Source organism: Rhamphochromis longiceps, linkage group LG2, assembly GCF_057381845.1.
Source record: "Rhamphochromis longiceps isolate RC_006_pf linkage group LG2, R_longiceps_female_GT1.1, whole genome shotgun sequence".
Taxonomy (NCBI): Eukaryota; Metazoa; Chordata; class Actinopteri; order Cichliformes; family Cichlidae; genus Rhamphochromis; species Rhamphochromis longiceps.
In genome coordinates this window covers 34,520,597-34,548,291 of record NC_140558.1, presented here as the reverse complement: position 1 = coordinate 34,548,291, position 27,695 = coordinate 34,520,597, and the positions used below count along the sequence as shown (strand labels likewise).

The window sequence follows — 27,695 nt, the reverse complement described above, 5'->3', positions numbered from 1 at the left end:
GATCATATGGACGATAACGTTATTTTAATTGTATTATATATGATCTATAAGGCTTGAAGGCAATCTGATATTTGTATGATGATGTAGAAAACATTTAAGGGCAGTCTAACCTCAAGAGGAGAGTCTGATTCATCCAGGATGCTCTTTTCACTCTGTATCCGCTGCATCGTTCCTGTAGAACTGGGGTCCATTATCAACACGTTCTGACTACCAGCTCTGCCGAACTTACAGTCACTCTTTCTGGAGTCAGTCGTCCTGCACACCTCGTAATTGTACACATGTGGCAGAGTTCCTGTCCCCAAAGTGTCTGAGTAACGTGGTGGATAATATGGAATGACAGGCAGGTTGGAGTGATACAGGATGCGAGACTGTCTCCACCTGTAGATTTTGACTGATATAATAACCACTAAACACGTGATGAAGAGGAAGGAAACTACAGCCAGAGCCAAGACTAAGTAAAAAGTCAGGTTGTCATTGTACTCCTTGTCGTGGGTCAACTCAGTGAACTCCGACAGCACTTCAGGGAAGCTGTCCGCCACCGCCACGTTAACAATGACTGTTGCTGAACGGGAAGGCTGCCCGTTGTCCTCCACTATAACAGTCAGTCTTTGTTTGACAGCATCTTTATCAGTGACTTGGCGGATAGTTCTGATTTCTCCATTCTGTAAGCCCACTTCAAACAGCGCCCTGTCTGTGGCTTTCTGCAGTTTATAGGAGAGCCAGGCATTCTGTCCAGAGTCCACATCAACAGCCACCACTTTCGTCACCAGATAGCCCACATCTGCTGAACGAGGCACCATTTCAGCCACCAGAGAGCCACCAGTCTGGACTGGGTACAGAACCTGAGGGGGGTTGTCGTTCTGGTCTTGGATCATTATTTTCACAGTCACGTTGCTGCTGAGTGGAGGAGAGCCTCCATCCTGCGCTTTCACGCGGAAGTGGAAATCTTTGATCTGCTCGTAGTCAAAAGAGCGCACTGCATGGATGACTCCACTATCAGCACTAACGGACACATATGAAGAGACTGGCACTCCGTTAACGGAGGAGTACTCCAGTATGTAAGAAACACGGGCATTCTGGTTCCAGTCAGCGTCTGAGGCTTTGACTGTAAATATAGAGAGGCCCGGTGTGTTGTTTTCTACAATGTAGGCCTCATATGAGCTCCTCTCAAAGACAGGTGCGTTATCATTAACGTCTGAGATCTGTAAGGTGAGAGTGACGCTGGTGGAGAGGGAGGGCACTCCCTCATCAGAGCAGGTCACAGTGATGTTATACTCAGAGGCTCTCTCTCTGTCTAAATCACTGTCTGTTACTAAGGTATAGAAGTGATTTGTTGATGATTTCAAAATGAAAGGTACACTATCACTAACTGAACATTGAACATTCCCTCTTTCTCCAGTGTCCCTGTCTTCAACGTTTATCATTGTAACAACTGTATTGAGTTTAGCATCCTCCGAAATCACAGTCGACTTAGACATTATGTTGATTTCAGGTTTGTTGTCATTTAAATCCAGAACATCAACAATCAGTTTACAGGAATCTGTTAGTCCTCCAACATCACTAGCACGTAAACTTAACTGAAAACCTCGTGAATCCTCGAAGTCAGTATTCCCAATTAAAGTCACTTCGCCGTTCTCCTTGTTTATGTTAAAGACTTTCCTGACGTCATCCACTTTGTTTGTGATTGAATATGTTATTTTACTGTTCGAACCTTGGTCTGCGTCTGACGCTGTAACAGTAGCAACAACTGTTCCTTTAGGTGAATTCTCAGTGACTGTAGCTTTGTATGTTTGCTGTGTAAAAACCGGAGCATTATCATTAGCGTCTAAAACTGTAATGAGAATCTGCATTGTTCCTGACATCTGTGGCTCTCCTCCATCTATAGCTGTTAGCACGAGGGATATCTGCTCTTGTTTCTCTCTGTCTAAAGGTTTCTGCAGTACCATCTCAACATTTTTATTTCCATCAGCATTATTATGCATTTTAAGAACGAAATTGTCAGTTGGTTTTATTTCGTACCTTTGAAGATCATTGGTGCCAACATCAAGATCCACAGCCCTTTCCAGAACAAATTTTGCACCAATTACCGCAGACTCACTAATTTTAAATTCAATATCAGCTTCTTCAAAGGTTGGTGCATTATCATTGATATCTGTGATCTGCACTGTAACCGTATAAAATTCCATCGGATTCTCCAAAATGATCTGAAAATGTAGAGCACACGGTGTAGTCCGTCTGCACAGCGCCTCTCTGTCGATCCTTTCTTTAACGAGGAGGACTCCTCTTTCTCTGTTCAGCTCGACGTACTGGTCGCTGTCTCGGGTATAAATTCGAGCTTTACCTGATATTAAACGATTGATTTGTAAACCCAAATCCTGTGCTATATTACCGACTAACGATCCTTTAGTCATTTCCTCCGGTATTGTATAGCTGACTTGTCCAGTTACCGAGCCAAAGGAAAGGAGAGCAAAACACAACAGCGCTGGCCCTTTCATTGTCCTACCCTAGGATTTTATCAACGATGCTCCACAACGAGAGCATGCATCCAGCTGAGTGAAAGGAGTTCCAAAGTCAGACGTCAGTCTTGTAGCTTTACAGTCCTCTGTACATCGAATAGTCTTAAATCGTCGTATTTTTAATCTGAAATTCTGCGGATCGAGAATGCCTGGTCTTTCTCGTAATACCCCGTCCTCGTTATGCGGGCGTATATGGGAGGTACTCAGCTGCTATAACCCTGCTCCCATCCGTCAAAACTCTGGTCAACAGCGGCCCTAAGAGTTCATAACAGAAAACTGCACAACAGCTCCCTAAATTACACTGTTCAAAAGACTTGCTGTTAGCGAAGTGTAACAAGTAAGACTTTAAGTAAATAATACAAGAAATTGAAGCGAGAGAGCGAGAGAGTGAGGGAGAGAGAGAGAGACAGAGACAGAGAGAGCTGGAGAGAAACAACACAATCCACGTTGTAATCGCCGATTGCACACTACAACACAGTTTACGGTTCAAATGTATTTCTATTTTGTTTTTTTTTCTCCTTTATAATCAAAAAATCAGTCAAAGCACCCTGTCAATTACTGCAAGAAGTACATTTTCACAAAAAACTACAACAAGAATAAACGTACGTTAAAATGTATAAGTACCTCACTAAAAATATAATTGGGCATGGGAAGGACAAAAGAAAGTTTTATTAATATCGCTGTTCGTGGTGCTGAAATGATGACGTGCCAATCGATGGGAATGATTTATAAAATGATTTACCGTGCATTCGTGAGGAGATAATGAATGTGCAAAACCAGGCAAAACTAATTCTGTTCTTTGGGGAAACCGTACTATCTATTAAGATATTGAAGTGATTACTTAAAAAAAGTGAGGTGATGATTCAGCCTGTTGTCACGGAAGAGCAAGAAATCGGTGCATGAAACATTGTTGCCGATGAAGGGACTAATGAAATTTCTCAGTCAGAAATTTTTAAAGAGATAATCTAACAATATTTTATATGGAAATCGTAACAGCTGCATTAGAAAAACTCTTTCAGGGAAAACCAGATTGCCCACTGAAAATGTGCTCAATGTTTAATGCACTGAATTAATAAATAAATAGGCAATGTACCTTTGCAGTTATCTTAAACCATCAATGATTGAAAATGTATATTATATATAATCTATGATCTTTTAAAATACCTTAACATGCCGTGAAACCAGATTTATAACTGACCTCTAGAGGAGAGTCTGGTTCATCCAGGATGCTCTTTTCACTCTGTATCCGCTGCATCGTTCCTGTAGAACTGGGGTCCATTATCAGCACGTTCTGACTACCAGCTCTGCCGAACTTACAGTCACTCTTTCTGGAGTCAGTCGTCCTGCACACCTCGTAATTGTACACATGTGGCAGAGTCCCTGTCCCCAAAGTGTCTGAGTAACGTGGTGGATAATATGGAATGACAGGCAGGTTGGAGTGATACAGGATGCGAGACTGTCTCCACCTGTAGATTTTGACTGATATAATAACCACTAAACACGTGATGAAGAGGAAGGAAACTACAGCCAGAGCCAAGACTAAGTAAAAAGTCAGGTTGTCATTGTACTCCTTGTCGTGGGTCAACTCAGTGAACTCCGACAGCACTTCAGGGAAGCTGTCCGCCACTGCCACGTTAACAATGACTGTAGCTGAACGAGAGGGCTGCCCGTTGTCCTCCACTATAACAGTCAGTCTTTGTTTGACAGCATCTTTATCAGTGACTTGGCGGATAGTTCTGATTTCTCCATTCTGTAAGCCCACTTCAAACAGCGCCCTGTCTGTGGCTTTCTGCAGTTTATAGGAGAGCCAGGCATTCTGTCCAGAGTCCACATCAACAGCCACCACCTTAGTCACCAGATAGCCCACATCTGCTGAACGAGGCACCATTTCAGCCACCAGAGAGCCACCAGTCTGGACTGGGTACAGAACCTGAGGGGGGTTGTCGTTCTGGTCTTGGATCATCATTTTCACAGTCACGTTGCTGCTGAGTGGAGGAGATCCTCCATCCTGCGCTTTTACGCGGAAGTGGAAATCTTTGATCTGCTCGTAGTCAAAAGAGCGCACTGCATGGATGACTCCACTATCAGTACTAACAGACACATATGAAGAGACTGGCACTCCGTTAACGGAGGAGTCCTCCAGTATGTAAGAAACACGGGCATTCTGGTTCCAGTCAGCGTCTGTGGCTTTGACTGTGAATATAGAGAGACCCGGTGTGTTGTTTTCTACAATATAGGCCTCATATGAGCTCCTCTCAAAGACAGGTGCGTTATCATTAACGTCTGAGATTTGTAAGGTTAGAGTGACACTGGTGGAGAGGGAGGGCACTCCCTCATCAGAGCAGGTCACAGTGATGTTAAAATTAGAGGATATCTCTCTGTCTAAATCACTGTCTGTTATTAAATTATAGAAATTATTTGTAGATTTTTTTAGCATGAATGGTATGTTTTCGCTTACTGAACAATAAACTTTTCCGTTTTCTCCCGAGTCCTTATCTTCGATATTTATCATCATAACGACTGTATTGAGTTTAGCATCCTCTGAAATCACGGTCGCCTTCGTCATTATGCTAATTTCAGGTTTGTTGTCATTGACATCGAACACATCAACAATAACCCTAGAGGAGTCTGTTAGTCCTCCATCATCACTAGCAAGTAAATTTATTTGAAAATTTCGTGACTCCTCAAAGTCAATATTCCCAATTAAAGTCACTTCGCCATTCTCTTGGTTTATCTTAAAGACATCCCTGATATTATCTAAAGTATTTGTGATTGAATACGTTACTTTACTATTCGAACCTTGATCTGCGTCTGACGCTGTAACAGTAGCAACAACTGTTCCTTTAGGTGAATTCTCAGTGACTGTAGCTTTGTATGTTTGCTGTGTAAAAACCGGCGCATTATCATTAGCGTCTAAAACGGTAATGAGAATCTGCATTGTTCCTGACATCTGTGGCTCTCCTCCATCTACAGCAGTTAACACGAGGGATATCTGCTCTTGCTTCTCTCTGTCCAAAGGTTTCTGCAGTACCATCTCAACGTTTTTATTTCCATCAGCATTATTATGCATTTTCAGAACAAAATTGTCAGTTGGTTTTAGTTCGTACCTTTGAAGATCATTGGTGCCAACATCAACATCCACAGCCCTTTCCAGAACAAATTTTGCCCCAGTTACCGCAGACTCACTAATTTTAAACTCCATCTCTGTTTTCTCAAAGGTTGGTGCATTGTCATTGATATCGGTGATCTGCACTGTAACTGTATAAAATTCCATCGGATTCTCCAAAATGATCTGAAAATGTAGAGCACACGGTGTCGTCCGTCTGCACAGCGCCTCTCTGTCGATCCTTTCTTTAACGAGGAGGACTCCTCTTTCTCTGTTCAGCTCGACGTACTGGTCGCTGTCTCGGGTATAAATTCGAGCTTTACCTGATATTAAACGTTTGATTTGTAAACCCAAATCCTGTGCTATATTACCGACTAACGATCCTTTAGTCATTTCCTCCGGTATTGTATAGCTGACTTGTCCAGTTACCGAGCCAAAGGAAAGGAGAGCAAAAAACAACAGCGCAGGCCCTTTCATTGTTCTATCCTAGTATTCTATCAACGAGGCTCCACAATGCGAAAATATATTCCATTAAGTGAAATCAATTCCTGGTAGACACAACAATCTTTTAGCGTTATATTCCTCCCAGAACAACGGAAAATTAAAAAAATAAATGTCGTCTTTGTCATCAGATATTCTGCGCATCTAGAATATCCGCTCTTTCTCGTCGTACCCCGTGCTCGTTATGTCGTCGTTTATGTGAGATACGCTGCTGTTGCAACCCTACTGTCAGCCATCAACACTCTGGTCAACAGCGGCCCTAAGAGTTCAAAAAACAAAACTGCAGAACACTACCGTCAGGCAATCCGTAATAGAAGACTTGCAATCACAGATGTTTATCACGGGAAACGTAAATTAAATAAAAAAAAAAACAACAACCCACAAACAAAAAACAAAAGTTTTCTTCAACGGTGTTGATTCCTCACTTCAATATAAATTAGATCAAATGTAGTGTGAATGGTAAATATACTGGTTTCTACAAAACGCTTAAAAAACACCTGCTTTAAGACTCAAACGCCTTGTCCAGCATGTTTCATTCACACATTTATTCATTTTTTCTTGCGCTAAGACATTTCTAACAGTCACACTCCAATGAACGCATCGGGAGAAGCTCAGGGTTCAATATCTTGTCCAAAGGTAATTTTCACTCAGACCGGAGATGCTATTGATCCAACACCACACGTCCCACTGATACATGAGTTCCCCTACCTCGTGAGCTACAGCCAAACCAACTAACAGTGTTTTCTTTCTTAAAATTATCAGTCATGAAAATGATTCCGTGAAAGCATACTCAAAGTATTAAATAAGCAAATTTTGTGAAGACAAAATCCCACAGGAATAATAAAAAGATATGTAAAATACAAGAAGAGTACAAATAAGTTCAATAGTGTCGCTGTCTGCGGTCCTGAAATCACTATCCTAGACGACCAGGATGAGTGGGGGCACCACTGTTTTACATTAAGGAAAACAAAACAAAAAATAAATGAATGAAAAAAAAAAAGAATAAATAAAACGCTATGCCCTTTCTGGACATGATAACTAAATTATAACATTGTCAGTGCTGAGTATTTAGTCAAATGTCTTTAGCAAAATCTTATGAAAGAGTGAAATAAATGACTGAAAATTCTGGTACCGATAAGAAAAGAGGTCACTAAATAATTTTAACTAAAGTTTAATTACATCACATTTTTAGAGGAAATTTTAACGACTAAGTAGAAATTGATTCACCGTTTCATATAACAATATGTAATATAGAAACAATTTAAAATAATTAGCATTAAAACCTTTTGCACGAAAACTTAGAGAAGACCTAGCGGACAATTTCACAACGGTAAAACAATTCCCCTTTATAGTTCTAATAGGTCATCAGTGAATAAAAATGTAAATTATATATAAGATCGATGGTTTGGTAAAATAGCAGGATAATTTCAACAGTATAGCCGGATACTGAATCATTTAAAAAGACATTATGACATAAAGTTGAAGCCACATTTATAACTGACCTCGAGAGGAGAGTCTGGTTCATCGAGGATGCTCTTTTCACTCTGTATCCGCTGCATTGTTCCTGTAGAACTGGGGTCCATTATCAGCACGTTCTGACTACCAGCTCTGCCGAACTTACAGTCACTCTTTCTGGAGTCAGTCGTCCTGCACACCTCGTAATTGTACACATGTGGCAGAGTTCCTGTCCCCAAAGTGTCTGAGTATCGAGGTGGATAATATGGAATGACAGGCAGGTTGGAGTGATACAGGATGCGAGACTGTCTCCACCTGTAGATTTTGACTGATATAATAACCACTAAACACGTGATGAAGAGGAAGGAAACTACAGCCAGAGCCAAGACTAAGTAAAAAGTCAGGTTGTCATTGTACTCCTTGTCGTGTGTCAACTCAGTGAACTCCGACAGCACTTCAGGGAAGCTGTCCGCCACCGCCACGTTAACAACGACTGTAGCAGAACGAGAGGGCTGTCCGTTGTCCTCCACTATAACAGTCAGTCTTTGTTTGACAGCATCTTTATCAGTGACTTGGCGGATAGTTCTGATTTCTCCATTCTGTAAGCCCACTTCAAACAGCGCCCTGTCTGTGGCTTTCTGCAGTTTATAGGAGAGCCAGGCATTCTGTCCAGAGTCCACATCAACAGCCACCACTTTCGTCACCAGATAGCCCACATCTGCTGAACGAGGCACCATTTCAGCCACCAGAGAGCCACCAGTCTGGACTGGGTACAGAACCTGAGGGGGGTTGTCGTTCTGGTCTTGGATCATTATTTTCACAGTCACGTTGCTGCTGAGTGGAGGAGAGCCTCCATCCTGCGCTTTTACGCGGAAGTGGAAATCTTTGATCTGCTCGTAGTCAAAAGAGCGCACTGCATGGATGACTCCACTATCAGCACTAACGGACACATATGAAGAGACTGGTACTCCGTTGACGGAGGAGTCCTCCAGTATGTAAGAAACACGGGCATTCTGGTTCCAGTCAGCGTCTGTGGCTTTGATTGTGAATACAGAAAGACCCGGCGTGTTGTTTTCTACAATGTAGGCCTCATATGAGTTCCTCTCAAAGACAGGTGCGTTATCATTAACGTCTGAGATCTGTAAGGTGAGAGTGACGCTGCTGGAGAGGGAGGGCACTCCCTCATCAGAGCAGGTCACAGTGATGTTATACTCAGAGGATCTCTCTCTGTCTAAATCACTGTCTGTTACTAAGGTATAGAAATTATTTGTTGATGATTTTATAATAAATGGTGCATTTTCGTTGATAAAGCATTTCACGATCCCACTGTCTCCGGAATCTAAGTCCTCAACATTTATCATTGTTACTACTGTGTTGAGATTAGCATCCTCTGATATCACAGTCGATTTGGACATTATGTTGATTTCAGGTTTATTGTCGTTTACATCCAGAACATCAACAATCAGTTTACAAGAATCCGTGAGTCCCCCCTCATCACTTGCTCCTATATTTATTTGGAAGCGTTTTGTTTTTTCAAAATCAATGGTTCCAACCAATGAAACTTGCCCGTTTTCTGTGTTTACTTCAAACATTTTCTTTACGTTACCTAACGTATTTGTGATTGAATATGTTATTTTACTGTTAGAACCTTGATCTGCGTCTGACGCTGTAACAGTAGCAACGACTGTTCCTTTAGGTGAATTCTCAGTGACTGTAGCTTTGTAGGTTTGCTGTGTAAAAACCGGCGCATTATCATTAGCGTCTAAAACTGTAATGAGAATCTGCATTGTCCCTAACATCTGTGGCTCTCCTCCATCTACAGCTGTTAACACGAGGGATATCTGCTCTTGCTTCTCTCTGTCTAAAGGTTTCTGCAGTACCATCTCAACGTTTTTGTGTCCATCGGGGTTACTGTGCAGTCTCAGAGCAAAATTGTTGGTCGACTTTAAATCATAGTTTTGAACCGCATTAATACCAACATCAAGATCCACAGCCCGTTCCAAAACAAATTTTGAGCCGGCAGTTGCAGACTCGCTAATTTTGAAATTCATTTCGCTTTTTTCAAAGGTTGGTGCATTATCATTGATGTCTGTGATCTGGACTGTAACCGTATAAAATTCCATCGGATTCTCCAAAAGGATCTGAAAATGTAAAGCACAAAGCACTGTCTCTGTGCACAGCGCCTCTCTGTCTATTCTCTCCTTGATGAGGAGGACTCCTCTTTCTCTGTTCAGCTCGATGAATTGGTCGCTATTTCTGCTATAGATCTTGGCTTTTCCTGATATTAAACGTTTAATTTCTAAACCTAAATCCTGTGCTATATTTCCAACTAAAGAGCCTCTAGTCATTTCCTCCGGAATCGAGTAACTGACCTGCCCGAAGACTGGGCCGAGGGAAAGGAGAGAGACAAACAGCAGTACTTGCCGTTTCATTGTTCTTTCAGATTTCTCACTCAACGTGGATTCACAATCTATATTCCACACAACAGAAGATATGTATTCCAAAGTCAAAACCTAAGTGTATATTCCGGTCAGCGAAAGCAAATCGCTCCAAAATAAAAATCTTTCTTCAGTATTTATCCTCCTTGATCAGAATCGCTCGATCTTTGTGCGTCGTGTTCCCTCTTCATAATGTCGATGTTACATGGGCGGTGCTGCTACAAACATGGTCTCAGTCCTCAACACTCTGGTCAACAGCGGCCCTAAGAGTCCGCACTATAAAACTGCAGAATATCATCTAAAATTCATCCGCAGGACAACTTACTGTCAAATATGTGCAAATTCGGTAATATCAGCCTACAGAATCTTTAACACTGTCATTTGGACTTGAAAAAAGAACAATCGGGAATCTATTGTGTTTAATTTCTAGGATCACAATAACAGTATATTAAGAAAAACAGGCAGTGACTGTGATGTGAAGATATCAATGGCGTAAGAGAGTTAGCCCGGATAAAACAAGTCAGCTGACCGACCGAAAGGGAAAATGCATCGGGAAAACACAAGTTTACTTAAAGATGGATAACTGGTAAACCTTGGCGCTTGAATTGTGGAAACAGCACAAAATGGACACGAGGTAACATGAATTAATATTGCTAATGCTGCTGTCCGTGGTTCTGAAGTGAATGCGGTTAACATTTGAGGTATATTAATATTGATTAGATGCCATTAAGATTCTGTTTAGAAAAAAATTATTCCTCAAGCATATTAACATTGTTTTTGTTTTGCGCGTGTGTAAAATTGATGTACTAGTTATTCATTGTTGAGCTATGTTATGATAGCGCCTGTGTTTGGCTCTGCCGCTGCCGGGTGCAGTTTGTTGCGCTTTACTACTTTTGTGTTGTTTTCTTCTACTCTACTGTTCTCACTTAGTTTTAACGATGTATTGGCTGCCTTGGTGTATGCTAGCCTGGCTTTGCTATCCATCCGATCCTCACGATCTCTCTTCGTCCTCCTTCTGCATTTTCCACCCTCCACTATTAGCTGGATCTTCGTCAGACCATTTCGGCGGTCCCTCTAGACCACGGAAAAGGAGAGGGAGAAGAGGGGGTATTCAGGTAAAGCTCAGGCTTACCTGGCGGCGGGGTTTGGCTGGTAAGCGACGTGGAGCGTGCCTTGTCTCCTGTGCTCAGAAAAGCTCCATGGAGGGGGACTTGTTTTCCACGTCCCTGTTTGGATATGCTGGGCCCGGCTCTTTGAGACCGTGCTGCCTTAGGAGGGTTTATCCAGACTCTCCTGCCGGCTGGCTCTTTATTCGCTCAGTGAGTGGATTCTACGAGCGTGATGGCTCAAACCCTGTGTACCTACGTCCTTTAACTTGAGCCTTTGCAAATAATGAGGCATCTACCTCGATGAATATGGCACTTTTAACGTGCGATCTCTGTCTAATAAATCATTATTGTTGAATGATTTTATATTATCAAAAAAACTCGACTTTTTTCCCCCTGACTGAGACCTGGCAGCGGGACGTAGAATACGCGTCATTTGTTGAACTCTGCCCGGATGGCTATACTTTTATAACCCAGCCTCGGGTATCTGGCCGGGGTGGTGGGCTTGCGGCGGCTTTCCAGGACCGTTTCTCCTGCCGCTCCGTGAAAATTGGACATTTTCTTTCGTTTGAGATGCAGCTGCTTAAAATTGGAAACAAGGATCCCTTTTACCTTGCTGTGGTATATCGTCCACCTGGCTCTAATGGGCTTTTTTATCAGGGCACAGTGACTTCTTATCCTCTACTATAAAGCTGTCTAGGTTGCTTATAGTTGGGGACTTTAATATACACGTTGATGATGACTCCGACCCCTTTGCCAGAGACTTTATCAACATTAAGGATTCTTTTCATTTTGCTCAGCATGTGTCCGGTCCTACACATAGCAAAGGTCACACACTGGACCTTGTTCTTACTTTGGGTTTGCTCTGAGGACATTTCTATTTCTGATCACCATGTTATTGTTTTTAACATGTCTTTTAATCCCTGTTCAACGGATGGTTAGCTCTCGCATCTTAAACTCCTCCACAGCGGAGAAATTTGCGCATGCGCTTAACTTACAGTTATCCCCTCATAATGGTGTCGATTCTCAACCAATCTTTTTCTTAATAATTATTGCCTTTCTATTTTAGATGAAATTTGCCTAGTTAAAATGAGGAGAGTTTCTGCCTCCAAATCTCCTCCTTGGCTAAATGGCAGTATTCCTTGTCTAAAACGTGATTGTCGAAAAGCGGAGCGCAGGTGGAGGAAAACTCATCTAAATGTTCATCTCCTCTACCTAAAGGACCTTTTAATTTCTTTTAATAATGCGATCAGAGATGCGAGGGCTGCCTATTTCTCACACTTAGTTACACGGAGCAGAGGTAATCCTACACTGCTATTCAACACCATTAGTGACATTGTTACTCCTGCTCTACCTGCGGCTCCTATTTCATCTAATAAGGACTGTGAAAATTTTCTTTCTTTTCTGCTTGCAAAAATTAATAACGTGAGAATAATTTTTTCACATTCAGCACCTGTTATGTCTATCTCCACCCCATCTTGGCCGTCATCTTGGATACTTTCTCTTCTGTTTCACTACCTGAGCTGGTAAAACTAGTGAATTCAGTGAAAGCATCCTCCTGTTCACTTGACGTTGTACCTGCATTATTATTCAAAAATGTCTTTCAGTCTATTGGTCTATGTGTGCTCACTTTAATCAACTCTTCACTGGCATAGTTCCGGTTTATTTTAAAAATGCTGCTATTCTCCTACTTTTAAAAAAACCTCAGCTAGACATCTCTCTTTGGAACAGTTACAGACCAATTTCTAAATTACCGTTAATCGCTAAGTTTCTAGAAAAGGTTGTGGCTAAGTAACTTATAGCGGGTCTGGACAAACATAGCATTTGCGATAAGTTTCAGTCCGGCTTTCGTAGAGGTCACTCCATGGAAACAGCCCTTCTTAGGGTCTCTAGTGACATTTTGATGAGTAATGATGCAGGAAAATGCTGTGTTCTACTCATGCTGGACCTCACGTTGGCGTTTGACCACCACATTCTCCTTGAACGGTTAAAACATTGGGTTGGTCTATCTGGAACTGCCTTAGAGTGGTTCTGCTCATATCTACATCACCGATCCTTTTCTGTGGTGGTCTCCGAGTTTAGGTCATCCTCTACATCCCTTACTTATGGTGTCCCTCAAGGTTTGGTTTTGGGGCCTTTATTGTTTTTAATACATCTTCTCTCGGCTATCGGCTCTTTTGAGGACATTTCTTATCACTGTTATGCTGAAGATATTCAGTTGTACATTTCTTTTAAGCCCCGTGATTTATCTATGCTTCAGCTTCTGAATGACTGCTTAGATTTGATGAAACGTTGGGTGGCTGCAAATTTCCTCCAACTCATCGAGGGGAAAACTCAAGTCCTTGTATGTGCTCCTGACAGATTTTTATCCCAGATAGTGAAACCCCTGGTCCTCTCTCAGTTTATGTTAAATACTCTGTCAGGAATTTAGGTGTCACCTTTGACTCGACTCTCACATTGGATGGTCATGTTAAATTTCTGGTTCAGTCTTGTTTTTATCATTTAAGAAATTTGGCTAAGTTATGCCCTATTTTATCTCACTCTGAACTGGAGATTGCTATACATGCATTTATTTCCTCATGCTTGGACTATTGTAGCTCACTGTTTATGTGTCTAAGCAAAGGTTCTCTGGACCGTCTGCAGGTTGTGCAAAACGGTGCAGCTAGGCTTTGGACAAAATCCTCTAAGCATTCACACATGTCACTGTTGCTATCTCAGCTACACTGGCTTCCTGTTGAATTTAGAGTCCGATTTAAGATCCTGGTCTTGACTTTTAGAGCTTTGTACGGATTGGCACCAGCCTACATCTCTGATCTGCTACAGCCCTATGGCCCTAGCAGGTCCCTGAGGTCATCTGATCAGGGCTTACTTGATATAAAACATACTAAAATGAGAACTAAGGGTGATAGAGCTTTTGCCATTGTGGCCCCTAGACTTTGAAACTCTCTCCCCCAAACCTTAAGAACTCTGGACTCAGTAGCTGCTTTTAAAAAACAACTCAAAGCTCACCTTTTTAAAACTGCTTTTGGTTAATTTCTCCCTGTTTTATATTGTCTGTTTTACCTTTTTATGATTTGCTATCTTATGTGCAGCAATTTGTGATTCTGTTTTGAAAGGTGCTATAAAAATAAAATTGTATTTATTTATTTTTATTTTATGTTAAGTAAAGATTAAGTAAAACATAAGATATTTACCAACAAATTCAATATAAGACTCTAGTCCCACAATGGAAAACTTCTCTCAAAACAAACAGATTTCAGCATTATTTAAAATGTAATAAATACACTGACACCATATTAAAGTGGTCTAACCTCTATCGGAGAGTCTGGTTCATCCAGGATGCTCTTTTCACTCTGTATCCGCTGCATTGTTCCTGTAGAACTGGGGTCCATTATCAGCACATTCTGACTACCAGCTCTGCCGAACTTACAGTCACTCTTTCTGGAGTCAGTCGTCCTGCACACCTCGTAATTGTACACATGTGGAAGAGTCCCTGTGCCCAAAGTGTCTGAGTAACGTGGTGGATAATATGGAATGACAGGCAGGTTGGAGTGATACAGGATGCGAGACTGTCTCCACCTGTAGATTTTGACTGATATAATAACCACTAAACACGTGATGAAGAGGAAGGAAACTATAGCCAGAGCCAAGACTAAGTAAAAAGTCAGGTTGTCATTGTACTCCTTGTCGTGCGTCAACTCAGTGAACTCCGACAGAACCTCAGGGAAGCTGTCCGCCACCGCCACGTTGACAATGACTGTAGCTGAACGAGAGGGCTGTCCGTTGTCCTCCACTATAACAGTCAGTCTTTGTTTGACAGCATCTTTATCAGTGACTTGACGGATAGTTCTGATTTCTCCATTCTGTAAGCCCACTTCAAACAGCGCCCTGTCTGTGGCTTTCTGCAGTTTATAGGAGAGCCAGGCATTCTGTCCAGAGTCCACATCAACAGCCACCACTTTAGTCACCAGATAGCCCAAATCTGCTGAACGAGGCACCATTTCAGCCACCAGAGAGCCACCAGTCTGGACTGGGTACAGAACCTGAGGGGGGTTGTCGTTCTGGTCCTGGATCATTATTTTCACGGTCACGTTGCTGCTGAGTGGAGGAGAGCCTCCATCCTGCGCTTTTACGCGGAAGTGGAAATCTTTGATCTGCTCGTAATCAAAAGAGCGCACTGCATGGATGACTCCACTATCAGCACTAACGGACACATACGAGGAGACTGGCACTCCGTTAACGGAGGAGTCCTCCAGTATATAAGAAACACGGGCATTCTGGTTCCAGTCAGCGTCTGAGGCTTTGACTGTAAATATAGAGAGACCTGGTGTGTTGTTTTCTATAATGTAGGCCTCATATGAGCTCCTCTCAAAGACAGGTGCGTTATCATTAACGTCTGAGATCTGTAAGGTGAGAGTGACGCTGCTGGAGAGGGAGGGCACTCCCTCATCAGAGCAGGTTACAGTGATGTTGTACTCAGAGGCTCTCTCTCTGTCTAAATCACTGTCTGTTACTATACTGAAAAAGTTATTTGATGTGGAAGAAACTAAAAATGGAATATTCTTGTTAATATTACATTGAACGTTTCCATTTTCGCCTGAGTCTGGATCTTGGATATTTATGATTGTCACAACAGTGCCAGGTGTAATGTCTTCTGCTATTATGTTAGACTTTGACATGACATTTATAGCAGGTACATTATCATTTGTATCAAGTATTTCTACAACAAGTTTACTGGTATCGGCCAATCCTCCTTCATCACTGGCTTGAACATGTATTTGATATTGTCGCTTCTTTTCAAAGTCGGTGTTTCCAACCAGTGTAATTTCACCAGTTTCTCGGTTCACGTCAAATTTTTCCGAAGCATCGTCCACGGAGTTTAATATTGTATATGATATCTTTCCATTGGATCCGTCGTCTAAATCAGAAGCACTAACTGTAATCAGAACAGTTCCTTCGGGCGAATTTTCTTTTAAGGTTGACTTGTATATTTTTTGAGGAAAAACTGGAGCATTATCATTACTATCAAGCACATTTACGTTGATCTGTACTGCCCCGGAGAGCTGCGGTTCACCGCCGTCTACTGCAGTCAAAACAAGCGACAAATGATCCTGTTTTTCTCGATCTAAAGGTTTCTGCAAAACCATTTCTACCAGCTTACTTCCATCCGCTTGATTCTGCACCTTCAAAACGAAGTTATCAGTGGGCTTTAACAGATAACTTTGAAGGCCGTTTACACCCACATCGAGATCTATTGCTTGTTCGAGCATAAACACAGTTCCTGTATTAACTGATTCACTTATTTTGAATTTCATCTCACCTCTTTTGAAAATTGGGGCGTTGTCATTAACATCTGTCACTTCCACGGTAATGCTATAAAATTCCATCGGATTCTCTAAAATAACCTGGAAGTGTAAAGCACAAGGCGCCGTCTGCGCACAGATTAGCTCTCTGTCTATTCTGTCTTTGACGAGGAGGACTCCTCTTTCTCTGTTCAACTCGATGTACTCTGCGCTGTCTCCGGTATAAATCCGAGCTTTCCCTGATTTCAGCCTTTTTACATCCAAACCAAAATCGTGTGCAATATCACCCACAAAAGAGCCTTTCGACATTTCCTCTGGAATGGAGTAACTGACCTGCCCAGTCACTGAGCAGAAACAGAAAAACAAGGTGAAAAGCAGCACTTGCCGTTGCATTGTTCTAACCGCCATGTTGCAGTAAAATAAGCCGTGTAATATTGCCGTAAAAATGGATTCCACTTGAAAAGTAATCCTGTTTATATCATCATGTTGTATGTAGCCACTTTTCAAATCGAAAATTGCAACTTTAAAATAACAGCTCCAGTCCAAACTGACGCTTAATACGCTGATCTTCGTGTCCTGTACTGCTCATTGTGTCTTTCTCTCGTTCTGTATTGTAAAGGATGGGGATGGCACTGCTGATTTCTTTTCCTATATAACAAAGGATGGTCAACAGCGGCCCTAACAGTTCATCTTCCTGAACTACAGAATATTATGAAGGATTGAAAATGAGAACAAGTGGGTTCTATTTTAAAATGATTACATTTCTTTAAATGATCAACGTTTGCTTCTTTCATAACAACAACAACAACAAGAACAACAACAATAATAAAGATAATAATAATAATTTCGTTTAAAAGAAAAAAAAATACAGTAAGGTGATAAACTCAGCTGCTTCAAATTGTTGAACTACATTGCGTCAACGCCTTTTTATATGCCATGAACTGCCCTGATGTGTCATTGTAATTAATGCACTGAAAAAAGGAGACACGTTTTATGTAAGCATCTTGGGTGTTTTTAAAACAATTGAGTCATGTTTTAAAAGTGAACTGTTAATTTAACTCAATTGTTTAAGTTGCTGCCAGAGCAAAACATCGGTGTGCAACCAATGTCCACTACTAAAATAAGTAAATCCAATCCATTTTTTTCAGTGCGGAAAGAGGAGCTGTTCGTAGTGCTGAATATGGACAGCTCCCACCAGAAAAGAGGAAAAAGATCACCCCCCTCCTTGCTCATGACTGATTTTTGTATTATATACATAATATTATATAGGCACGGAGAGGTAAAACATAGAAAACTAAAAAAAAAAATACACGAAACCTGGGCTTTTAAGAGTTGGCGAACCCTCACCAATGAACATTAAAAAGCCCCCCACAGAGGTTCATATTTAATACATGAATATTGATTACTATAATATTGTGGTTTATGGAAGACTAACCTCTAGAGGAGAGTCTGGTTCATCCAGGATGCTCTTTTCACTCTGTATCCGCTGCATCGTTCCTGTAGAACTGGGGTCCATTATCAGCACGTTCTGACTACCAGCTCTGCCGAACTTACAGTCACTCTTTCTGGAGTCAGTCGTCCTGCACACCTCGTAATTGTACACATGTGGCAGAGTCCCTGTGCCCAAAGTGTCTGAGTAACGTGGTGGATAATATGGAATGACAGGCAGGTTGGAGTGATACAGGATGCGAGACTGTCTCCACCTGTAGATTTTGACTGATATAATAACCACTAAACACGTGATGAAGAAGAAAGAAACCACAGCCAGAGCCAAGACTAAGTAAAAAGTCAGGTTGTCATTGTACTCCTTGTCGTGTGTCAACTCAGTGAACTCCGACAGCACTTCAGGGAAGCTGTCCGCCACTGCCACGTTAACAATGACTGTAGCTGAACGAGAGGGCTGCCCGTTGTCCTCCACTATAACAGTCAGTCTTTGTTTGACAGCATCTTTATCAGTGACTTGGCGGATAGTTCTGATTTCTCCATTCTGTAAGCCCACTTCAAACAGCGCCCTGTCTGTGGCTTTCTGCAGTTTATAGGAGAGCCAGGCATTCTGTCCAGAGTCCACATCAACAGCCACCACTTTAGTCACCAGATAGCCCACATCTGCTGAACGAGGCACCATTTCAGCCACCAGAGAGCCACCAGTCTGGACTGGGTACAGAACCTGAGGGGGGTTGTCGTTCTGGTCCTGGATCATTATTTTCACGGTCACGTTGCTGCTGAGTGGAGGAGAGCCTCCATCCTGCGCTTTTACGCGGAAGTGGAAATCTTTGATCTGCTCGTAGTCAAAAGAGCGCACTGCATGGATGACTCCACTATCAGTACTAACGGACACATATGAGGAGACTGGCACTCCGTTGACGGAGGAGTCCTCCAGTATGTAAGAAACACGGGCATTCTGGTTCCAGTCAGCGTCTGAGGCTTTGACTGTAAATATAGAGAGACCTGGCGTGTTGTTTTCTACAATGTAGGCCTCATATGAGCTTCTCTCAAAGACAGGTGCGTTATCATTAACGTCTGAGATCTGTAAGGTGAGAGTGACGCTGCTGGAGAGGGAGGGCACTCCCTCATCAGAGCAGGTTACAGTGATGTTATACTCAGAGGATCTCTCTCTGTCTAAATCACTGTCTGTTATTAAATTAAAGAAATTATTTCTTGTCAATTTTAAAATGAATGGTACATTGTCGCTGATAAAGCATTTCACGTTCCCGTTGTCTCCGGAATCTAAATCCTCAGTATTAATCATCGTAACGACCATATTGAGTTTAGCGTCCTCTGAAATCACAGTTGATTTGGACATTATGTTGATTTCAGGTTTATTGTCGTTTACATCGAGAACATCAACAATCAGCTTACATGAGTCTGTTAGTCCTCCATCGTCATTAGCACGGAGATTTATTTGAAAACGTTTTGACTTTTCAAAGTCAATGGTTTCAATTAATGAAACTTGCCCGTTTTCCTCATTTACATAAAACATTTTCCGGACATTGTCTAACGTATTTGTGATTGAATATGTTATTTTACTGTTAGAGCCTTGATCAGCGTCTGACGCTGTAACAGTAGCAACGACTGTTTCTTTAGGTGAATTCTCAGTGACTGTAGCTTTGTATGTTTTCTGTGTAAAAACCGGCGCATTATCATTAACGTCTAAAACTGTAATGAGAATCTGCATTGTTCCAGACATCTGTGGCTCTCCTCCATCTACAGCTGTTAACACGAGAGAGATCTGCTCTTGTTTCTCTCTGTCTAAAGGTTTCAGCAGTACCATCTCAACATTTTTGTGTCCATCAGGGTTACTGTGCAGTTTTAGACCAAAATTTTCAGTTGGTTTTAGTTCGTATTTCTGGAGATCATTAATACCAACATCCAGATCCACAGCCCGTTCCAGGTCGAATTTTGCTCCTGTTGCGGCTGATTCGCTAATTTTGAAATTCATTTCGCTTTTTTCAAAGGTTGGTGCATTATCATTAATATCTATGATCTGGACTGTAACCGTATAAAATTCCATCGGATTCTCCAAAAGGATCTGAAAATCCAAAGCACAAAGCGCTTTCTCTGTGCACAGTGCCTCTCTGTCTATTCTCTCCTTGATGAGGAGGACTCCTCTTTCTCTGTTCAGCTCGATGAATTGGTCGCTATTTCTGCTATAGATCTTGGCTTTTCCTGATATTAAACGTTTAATTTCTAAACCTAAATCCTGTGCTATATTTCCAACTAAAGAGCCTCTTGCCATTTCCTCCGGAATCGAGTAACTGACCTGCCCAAAGACTGGGCCGAGGGAAAGGAGAGAGACAAACAGCAGTACCTGCCGTTTCATTGTTCTTTCAGATTTCGCACTCCAACGTGGATTCACAACCTATATTCCACACAACAGAAGATATGTATTCCAAAGTCAAAACCTAAGTGTATATTCCGGTCAGCGAAAGCAAATCTCTCCAAAATAAAAAATCTTTCTTCAGTATTTATCCTCCTTGATCAGAATCGCTCGATCTTTGTGCGTCGTGTTCCCTCTTTATAATGTCGATGTTACATGGGCGGTGCTGCTACAAACATGGTCTCAGTCCTCAACACTCTGGTCAACAGCGGCCCTAAGAGTCCGCACTATAAAACTGCAGAATATCATCTAAAATTCATCCGCAGGACAACTTACTGTCAAATGTGTGCAAATTCAGTAATATCAGCCTACAGAATCTTTAACACTGTCATTTGGACTTGAAAAAAGAACAATCGAGAATTTATTGTGTTTAATTTCGAGTATCACAATAACAGTATATTAGGAAAAATAGGCAGTAACACAGACTATGATATTGAGTTATTAAAGCTATCAAAATAGAGTGTTGAAAAAAACAAGTCAGCCAACTGTCTGAACGAGGAAAATGAGAAGGGAACTAATGCGTTTTCTGAAATACTGATAATTGTGAACAAATAAAGAAATAGGAACTGAAGACGATAAAATACTCTGGTATTTAAAGTATGGACACCGCACCGAATTTTTAACATATGGAAATGAGGCTATAGGAAGCAGTACTACTAATGTTGCTATCCGTTGTTCTGAAGTTAAAGAACTCGATATCTGAAGCACACTGACTACCATCAGATGCCTTAAAAAAAGTCATTTATAAGACCTGTTAGGGTTGTTCTTTTTTGTTGTGAAGTTAAGCACGAAGGCAGTGATAACATGTGACATAAACTGAAACGTATATTAACACATCCAACATAGCAGCTACCTTTGAGATCTAAAATGTCATTATCAGCAAAGAGATTTTTTTAGTGAATTTAAAACATCTTACACACACTTAAAATATATTAAAGCCATCTAACCTCTAGAGGAGAGTCTGGTTCATCCAGGATGCTCTTTTCACTCTGTATCCGCTGCATCGTTCCTGTAGAACTGGGGTCCATTATCAGCACGTTCTGACTACCAGCTCTGCCGAACTTACAGTCACTCTTTCTGGAGTCAGTCGTCCTGCACACCTCGTAATTGTACACATGGGGAAGAGTCCCTGTTCCCAAAGTGTCTGAGTAACGTGGTGGATAATACGGAATGACAGGCAGGTTGGAGTGATACAGGATGCGAGACTGTCTCCACCTGTAGATTTTGACTGATATAATAACCACTAAACACGTGATGAAGAGGAAGGAAACTACAGCCAGAGCCAAGACCAAGTAAAAAGTCAGGTTGTCATTGTACTCCTTGTCGTGGGTCAACTCAGTGAACTCCGACAGCACTTCAGGGAAGCTGTCCGCCACTGCCACGTTAACAACGACTGTAGCTGAACGAGAGGGCTGTCCGTTGTCCTCCACTATAACAGTCAGTCTTTGTTTGACAGCATCTTTATCAGTGACTTGGCGGATAGTTCTGATTTCTCCATTCTGTAAGCCCACTTCAAACAGCGCCCTGTCTGTGGCTTTCTGCAGTTTATAGGAGAGCCAGGCATTCTGTCCAGAGTCCACATCAACAGCCACCACTTTAGTCACCAGATAGCCCACATCTGCTGAACGAGGCACCATTTCAGCCACCAGAGATCCACCAGTCTGGACTGGGTACAGAACCTGAGGGGGGTTGTCGTTCTGGTCCTGGATCATTATTTTCACGGTCACGTTGCTGCTGAGTGGAGGAGAGCCTCCATCCTGCGCTTTTACGCGGAAGTGGAAATCTTTGATCTGCTCGTAGTCAAAAGAGCGCACTGCATGGATGACTCCACTATCAGCACTAACGGACACATACGAGGAGACTGGCACTCCGTTAACGGAGGAGTCCTCCAGCATATAAGAAACACGGGCATTCTGGTTCCAGTCAGCGTCTGTGGCTTTGACTGTGAATATAGAGAGACCTGGTGTGTTGTTTTCTACAATGTAGGCCTCATATGAGCTCCTCTCAAAGACAGGTGCGTTATCATTAACGTCTGAGATCTGTAAGGTGAGAGTGACACTCTTGGAGAGGGAGGGCACTCCCTCATCAGAGCAGGTCACAGTGATGTTATACGCAGACTTTGTCTCTCTGTCTAAATCACTGTCTGTTATTAATGTAAAGAAATTATTTGATGTTGATATAATTTTAAAGTGATCATAGTCATCCAAAAAGCATCGGACTTTGCCATTTTCATTTGAATCTGGATCTTGGACGTTCATCATCGTCAGAACAGTGCCCGGTTTAACATCCTCAGCTACAGTGGAAGACGCTGACATAATATTAATTGCTGGTGGGTTATCGTTTGTGTCCAGCACCTCAATCAGAACTTTACACACATCAGCGTTACCGCCTTCATCTGACGCTTGCACATCTATTTCAAAATGGCGAAATTTTTCGTAATCTAGTTCTCCCACTAATGTAAACATCCCACTTTTTTCGTCTATATTGAATAACTCTAGTGCTCCCTTTGGAGCATTAGAAATTGAGTATCGCACCTGCCCATGTAGACCTTCATCGGCATCAGATGCGGTCACGGTCGTGAGAATAGTCCCTTTAGACGAATCCTCCTTTACATTTGTCTTATATTCTACTTGAGAACAAACAGGCGCATTGTCATTTGCATCCAGAACGGTCACAATAATTTCAATGGTTCCGGAAAGCTGCGGATTACCACCATCTAAAGCAGACAACACTAAAGATACACGGTCCTGCTGTTCTCGATCGAGAGCCTTCTTTAAAACCATTTCAACATTTCTACTGCTACCGATCCGATAAGGATTTAGAATGAATATGTCACTTTGACTCAGCGAATAGCCCTGAAGCCCGTTAGTGCCCACGTCATCATCAATAGCTTTTTCTAAAACAAATTTCGACCCAATTTGAGCCATCTCGCTTATATCAAATTTCATTTTGCTGTTTTTAAAAACTGGAGAATTGTCATTAACGTCAGTGATCTCAACAGTGATGCTATAAAATTGCATAGGATTCTCCAAAATTATTTGAAAATCAAGAGCGCAGGGCGTCGTCTGCCCACAGAGCGCTTCTCTGTCTATTCGCTCTTTTATTAGAAGGACTCCCTTTTCTTTATCGAGCTCGATGTGTTCTGTACCTTCTCCTGTATATATACGAGCGCTTCCTGATTTAAGTCGTTTCACATCTAAACCTAAATCTTGTGCTATGTTACCGACCAAAGATCCTTTTGCCATTTCCTCAGGAATTAAGTAGCTGACCTGGCCAAAAACCATGCAGAGAGAAAGAATCGAGAAAAATAACATTAAACCGACTTGCCGTGTCATTGTTCAGTCAGACAGTTTCCCTTCCAAACAAAGAAATGTGGAATCCGTTATCCAAAAAAACAAAAAACAAAAAACCAAAAAGATTTTAGACACAAACTTCAGCAAATAGAAACAATAAAAACTCCAATGAATGCTGAATAGATCCCTGGTGTCTCCGACTTTGATAAAATCTTCATCCAAACTGCGCCTTTCTGATATGTTCTCCTTCCTCTGTGACATAACGAGGTGGTGGGAAGGTACTGCTGTAATATGCACTAAAATCTCAGCACACTGGTCATCAGCGTCCCCGTGAGTCGGATGCACGGAACTACATAAACTATTATACACAGACATTTTTTTTGGCTCATGTTTCATGCGATTGATTACTATATTTGGTTAGATATGTGAACACTAGAAAGAAATAACTTGGTCCATAAGACAGTGAAATGTCTTATTTGTGTTGCAGAAGAAAAATTTGGGTATTTTGATTTCCTGCTTTATATTCAGACAGAAACGAGAGCAAGCCAGCTATTGAAACAGATCAAAACAGGACGAGAGACAATAAAGCAAAACACCAACAAAGTGCGCTGAATTTTGCTTTCTGTGGTACTTACTGGCACAAAACGGAGAGACAACAAAAAAAGCATGTTTAAACTTAAATCCACATGAGCAATTATTAGTTTATAACATTATTGTTTTCAAGTGTTCATTCTAAAGTCCATAGCAAAAATTATGTAAATATTAAGTAAATGGCTTATTATTGTGATTCACAAAAAGTATCAACGGAAAAAAAGAATACACAAAAATCTTTAGACTGTTATAATGCAAAAAGTGCAACAAAGATTTGACTATAAAATGCAGGACTAAGTGCAGCAGGTGGATTGCAACACATTCCATGTACATCTACCCCATAACGAATTAAGCAGCACTTCAAATGGGACGATTAACTTTTAATTAAAGGAGCTGTCAACGACTTATGTTTCTGAAAACATCTGATGAATTACCATGACGCAATTGAATCCATTAAAATACGCAGACACAGGTTATGGTCAGTATTTCAGGACCTCACCTCTAGAGGAGAGTCTGGTTCATCCAGGATGCTCTTTTCACTCTGTATCCGCTGCATCGTTCCTGTAGAACTGGGGTCCATTATTAGCACGTTCTGACTACCAGCTCTGCCGAACTTACAGTCACTCTTTCTGGAGTCAGTCGTCCTGCACACCTCGTAATTGTACACATGTGGAAGAGTCCCTGTTCCCAAAGTGTCTGAGTAACGTGGTGGATAATATGGAATGACAGGCAGGTTGGAGTGATACAGGATGCGAGACTGTCTCCACCTGTAGATTTTGACTGATATAATAACCACTAAACACGTGATGAAGAGGAAGGAAACTACAGCCAGAGCCAAGACTAAGTAAAAAGTCAGGTTGTCATTGTACTCCTTGTCGTGGGTCAACTCAGTGAACTCCGACAGCACCTCAGGGAAGCTGTCCGCCACCGCCACGTTAACAATGACTGTAGCTGAACGAGAGGGCTGCCCGTTGTCCTCCACTATAACAGTCAGTCTTTGCTTGACAGCATCTTTATCAGTGACTTGGCGGATAGTTCTGATTTCTCCATTCTGTAAGCCCACTTCAAACAGCGCCCTGTCTGTGGCTTTCAGCAGTTTATAGGAGAGCCAAGCATTCTGTCCAGAGTCCACATCAACAGCCACCACTTTAGTCACCAGATAGCCCACATCTGCTGAACGAGGCACCATTTCAGCCACCAGAGAGCCACCAGACTGGACTGGGTACAGAATCTGAGGATGGTTGTCGTTCTGGTCCTGGATAAATATTATTACAGACGCATTGCTGCTGAGTGGAGGAGAGCCTCCATCCTGCGCTTTGACTTTGAATTTAAGTTGTTTAATTTGTTCATAATCAAACGAGCGTACTGCGTGTATCACTCCAGTTTCAGAATTTATTGACACAAAAGAAGAAACTGAGCTTCCACTGACTTCAGCATCGTCTATAAAATATGAGATTCTCGCGTTTTGATTCCAATCATGATCTCGTGCGCTGACTGTGAATATTGACCCCCCCGGGACGTTATTTTCAACGACATAGGCCGAATATTTAGGTTTGGTAAAGAGCGGCGCATTATCATTCACATCAGAAATTTTTAGATACAAATTTGTTTGTGTAGAAAGGGGTGGTGACCCTGAATCGGTTGCAGTTATTGTTATATTGTATTCAGGTTTTGTTTCTCGATCAAAAGCTACATCTGAGAGCAAATTGTAATAATCGGTCAAAGAAGACTGGATTTTAAATGGGAGATTAGAATCTATTGAGCACGTTATATGACCATTTCTTTCTGAGTCTGCATCTTTAACATTAAAAACAGCTATAGTTGTACCCGGAGAAACATCCTCTGAAATGATGCTCGAAAATGACATTATACTTATAAGAGGCGCATTATCATTTATGTCCAGGACCTCAACGACAACTTTGGTTGCATCACTCAGTCCTCCCTGGTCTTTGGCGATCACTCTTATTTCATACTTCTTGTCTTTTTCAAAATCAATGTTATCAACAACAGTAATTTTTCCGGAGGAACTATCAATTTCAAATTTTTCCGCGGATTTCCCCTTTACGTTAGAAAACGTGTAGGAAACCAAGCCATTTGAACCACTGTCTGCATCTGAAGCATTCACTGTAGTTATATAGGTGCCTATTGGCGCATTTTCTGCTACAGTAGCTTTATATAGCGATTGATTAAAAACAGGAGGATTATCGTTGGCATCAAGAACAGTGATCTCTATGTTCACTGTACCAGATCGCCGTGGAGTTCCTCCGTCTACTGCAATCAGCTTTAAGGAGAGGTGTGGGTTCAACTCTCTGTCTAAAGGCTTCTGTAAAATCATTACAGCGAATCTAACTCCGTCGGCGTTAGAGAGCTGCTTTAAGACAAAATTATTATCAGGGGACAAAACATAATTTTGCAAGCTGTGAATTCCTGAATCGGGGTCATATGCGCTTTCTAAATCAAAATGAGAACCCACTGTAGCAGATTCACTAATTTCTAGTTTAATCACGTTACTTTTGAACGTCGGTGCATGGTCGTTTATGTCTAATATTTCTACTGTCACTCTGTGCAGTTCAATGGGATTTTCTAAAATAATTTCAAAGCTTAAACTGCATGGCATTACGTCTCCGCAAAGCTCTTCTCGGTCAATTCTCTCCTTCACGACTAGAATCCCTTTGTCTGCCTTCAGCTCTGTGTACTGACTGGTTTCTCCGCTCACGATCCGGGCCAGGCCAGAACGGAGCCTTCTCAGATCTAAACCGAGGTCTTGTGCTACATTACCGATAAGAGAACCTTCCTTCATCTCCTCTGGTACTGAATAACGGATTTGGCCTCTGATGGTGGAAATCATGAAGACAAAGATGAAGAGAAGCCATGTCGTTGTTTCACACATCAGCCGTTTTCGGAATGGCTGCTGCTGTATCCCCATGTTGCTACTAAAATAAATCCAAAACACGACTTGAGATCAGTCGGTCACACATAAAAAAAGCAAATTGGATCCCAGTTCAATGGCGATGCGCCTTTAACTGTTAAAACGGTTGGATTGCTATTAAACAGGCAGATTCACTGCGACTCTCTCCAACGTCTCTCTGAATAAAGATTGGTTTTAGACCTCTCCTCTTTCTCTCGGCTGTCTGTAACAACACCACAGCGTTTTCCTGATCAACAGCGTCCCTTAGAGTCCAAACCGAGTAGAGAAGCGAATACACTGCAAATGCATAAAAAACAACTATGCAACATACTGCGGGAACAGAACAACTCAACTATAGATTAGTTGCAAATAATATTAACAGAAGAAATATATAGCACCAGATGTAGCATAAAGACACATACTGTATATCAAATGAGACCAAAGGCGATATATAACAACTTTAGAAGAATAAGCTTTAATTAGCTCTAAACTTCTAAACACTTTAAAGAGATAGTGAAATAAATACAAAGGTTAAAGAAGAGCAGTGATTACAAGGAAAAGCCGGTATATTTAGTAGACAAACCTCAAAAGAACAAAAACA

At 41.7% G+C, this 27,695-nt stretch overlaps 5 protein-coding genes and 1 pseudogene across 31 annotated transcripts in view; all 6 read right to left on the bottom strand.

The window, feature by feature from the left end:
* LOC146677678 (protocadherin gamma-C5-like) overlaps positions 1–27,695 on the bottom strand; it is a 285,476-nt gene that overhangs the window by 101,506 nt on the left and 156,275 nt on the right. Inside the window, exon 1 of one of the 27 annotated variants that reach the window (XM_085424953.1) lies at positions 14,434–17,079. The exons of 24 other annotated variants lie outside the window; for them this stretch is intronic. In XM_085424953.1, the coding sequence (XP_085281079.1) occupies positions 14,434–16,833 (2,400 nt within the window). In that variant the 5' untranslated portion in view covers positions 16,834–17,079. Of the gene's footprint in view, positions 1–7,625; positions 10,328–14,433; positions 17,080–27,695 lie in introns of those variants that run through there. 2 more of the 27 variants (XM_085425126.1, XM_085425008.1) reach the window with 2 other exon arrangements.
* LOC146677702 (protocadherin gamma-A2-like) lies at positions 45–2,013 on the bottom strand. The gene has a single exon (XM_085383413.1). It carries the CDS (start codon positions 1,980–1,982, stop codon positions 45–47), a length of 1,938 nt encoding a protein of 645 aa, XP_085239539.1. The 5' UTR covers positions 1,983–2,013.
* LOC146677701 (protocadherin gamma-A2-like) lies at positions 3,669–6,477 on the bottom strand. The gene has a single exon (XM_085425302.1). It carries the CDS (start codon positions 6,097–6,099, stop codon positions 3,682–3,684), a length of 2,418 nt encoding a protein of 805 aa, XP_085281428.1. The 5' UTR covers positions 6,100–6,477; the 3' UTR covers positions 3,669–3,681.
* LOC146677700 (protocadherin beta-16-like) lies at positions 17,801–20,674 on the bottom strand. The gene has a single exon (XM_085382548.1). It carries the CDS (start codon positions 20,243–20,245, stop codon positions 17,846–17,848), a length of 2,400 nt encoding a protein of 799 aa, XP_085238674.1. The 5' UTR covers positions 20,246–20,674; the 3' UTR covers positions 17,801–17,845.
* LOC146677699 (protocadherin gamma-A2 pseudogene) lies at positions 21,235–24,238 on the bottom strand (annotated as a pseudogene).
* On the bottom strand, positions 24,232–27,520 carry LOC146677698 (protocadherin gamma-A4-like). The gene is made up of 2 exons (XM_085424788.1): positions 26,742–27,520; positions 24,232–25,454 (listed from the first exon to the last, which is right to left on the bottom strand). The coding sequence occupies exons 1-2, from the start codon at positions 27,110–27,112 to the stop codon at positions 24,674–24,676; spliced, it is 1,152 nt and encodes a 383-aa protein (XP_085280914.1). The 5' UTR covers positions 27,113–27,520; the 3' UTR covers positions 24,232–24,673.

What these genes read in the sequence shown, in the direction of transcription:
- LOC146677702 (XM_085383413.1), bottom strand. Translation starts at nt 1,982, where the DNA reads ATGCATAATAATGCTGATGGAAATAAAAATGTTGAGATGGTACTGCAG.
- LOC146677701 (XM_085425302.1), bottom strand. Translation starts at nt 6,099, where the DNA reads ATGAAAGGGCCTGCGCTGTTGTTTTTTGCTCTCCTTTCCTTTGGCTCG.
- LOC146677700 (XM_085382548.1), bottom strand. Translation starts at nt 20,245, where the DNA reads ATGAAACGGCAGGTACTGCTGTTTGTCTCTCTCCTTTCCCTCGGCCCA.
- LOC146677698 (XM_085424788.1), bottom strand. Translation starts at nt 27,112, where the DNA reads ATGGGGATACAGCAGCAGCCATTCCGAAAACGGCTGATGTGTGAAACA. An exon ending in ATTGAACTGCACAGAGTGAC is followed by an intron (nt 25,455 to 26,741) that starts AGTAGAAATATT and finishes TGCGTCTGTAAT; the next exon opens with AATATTTATCCAGGACCAGA.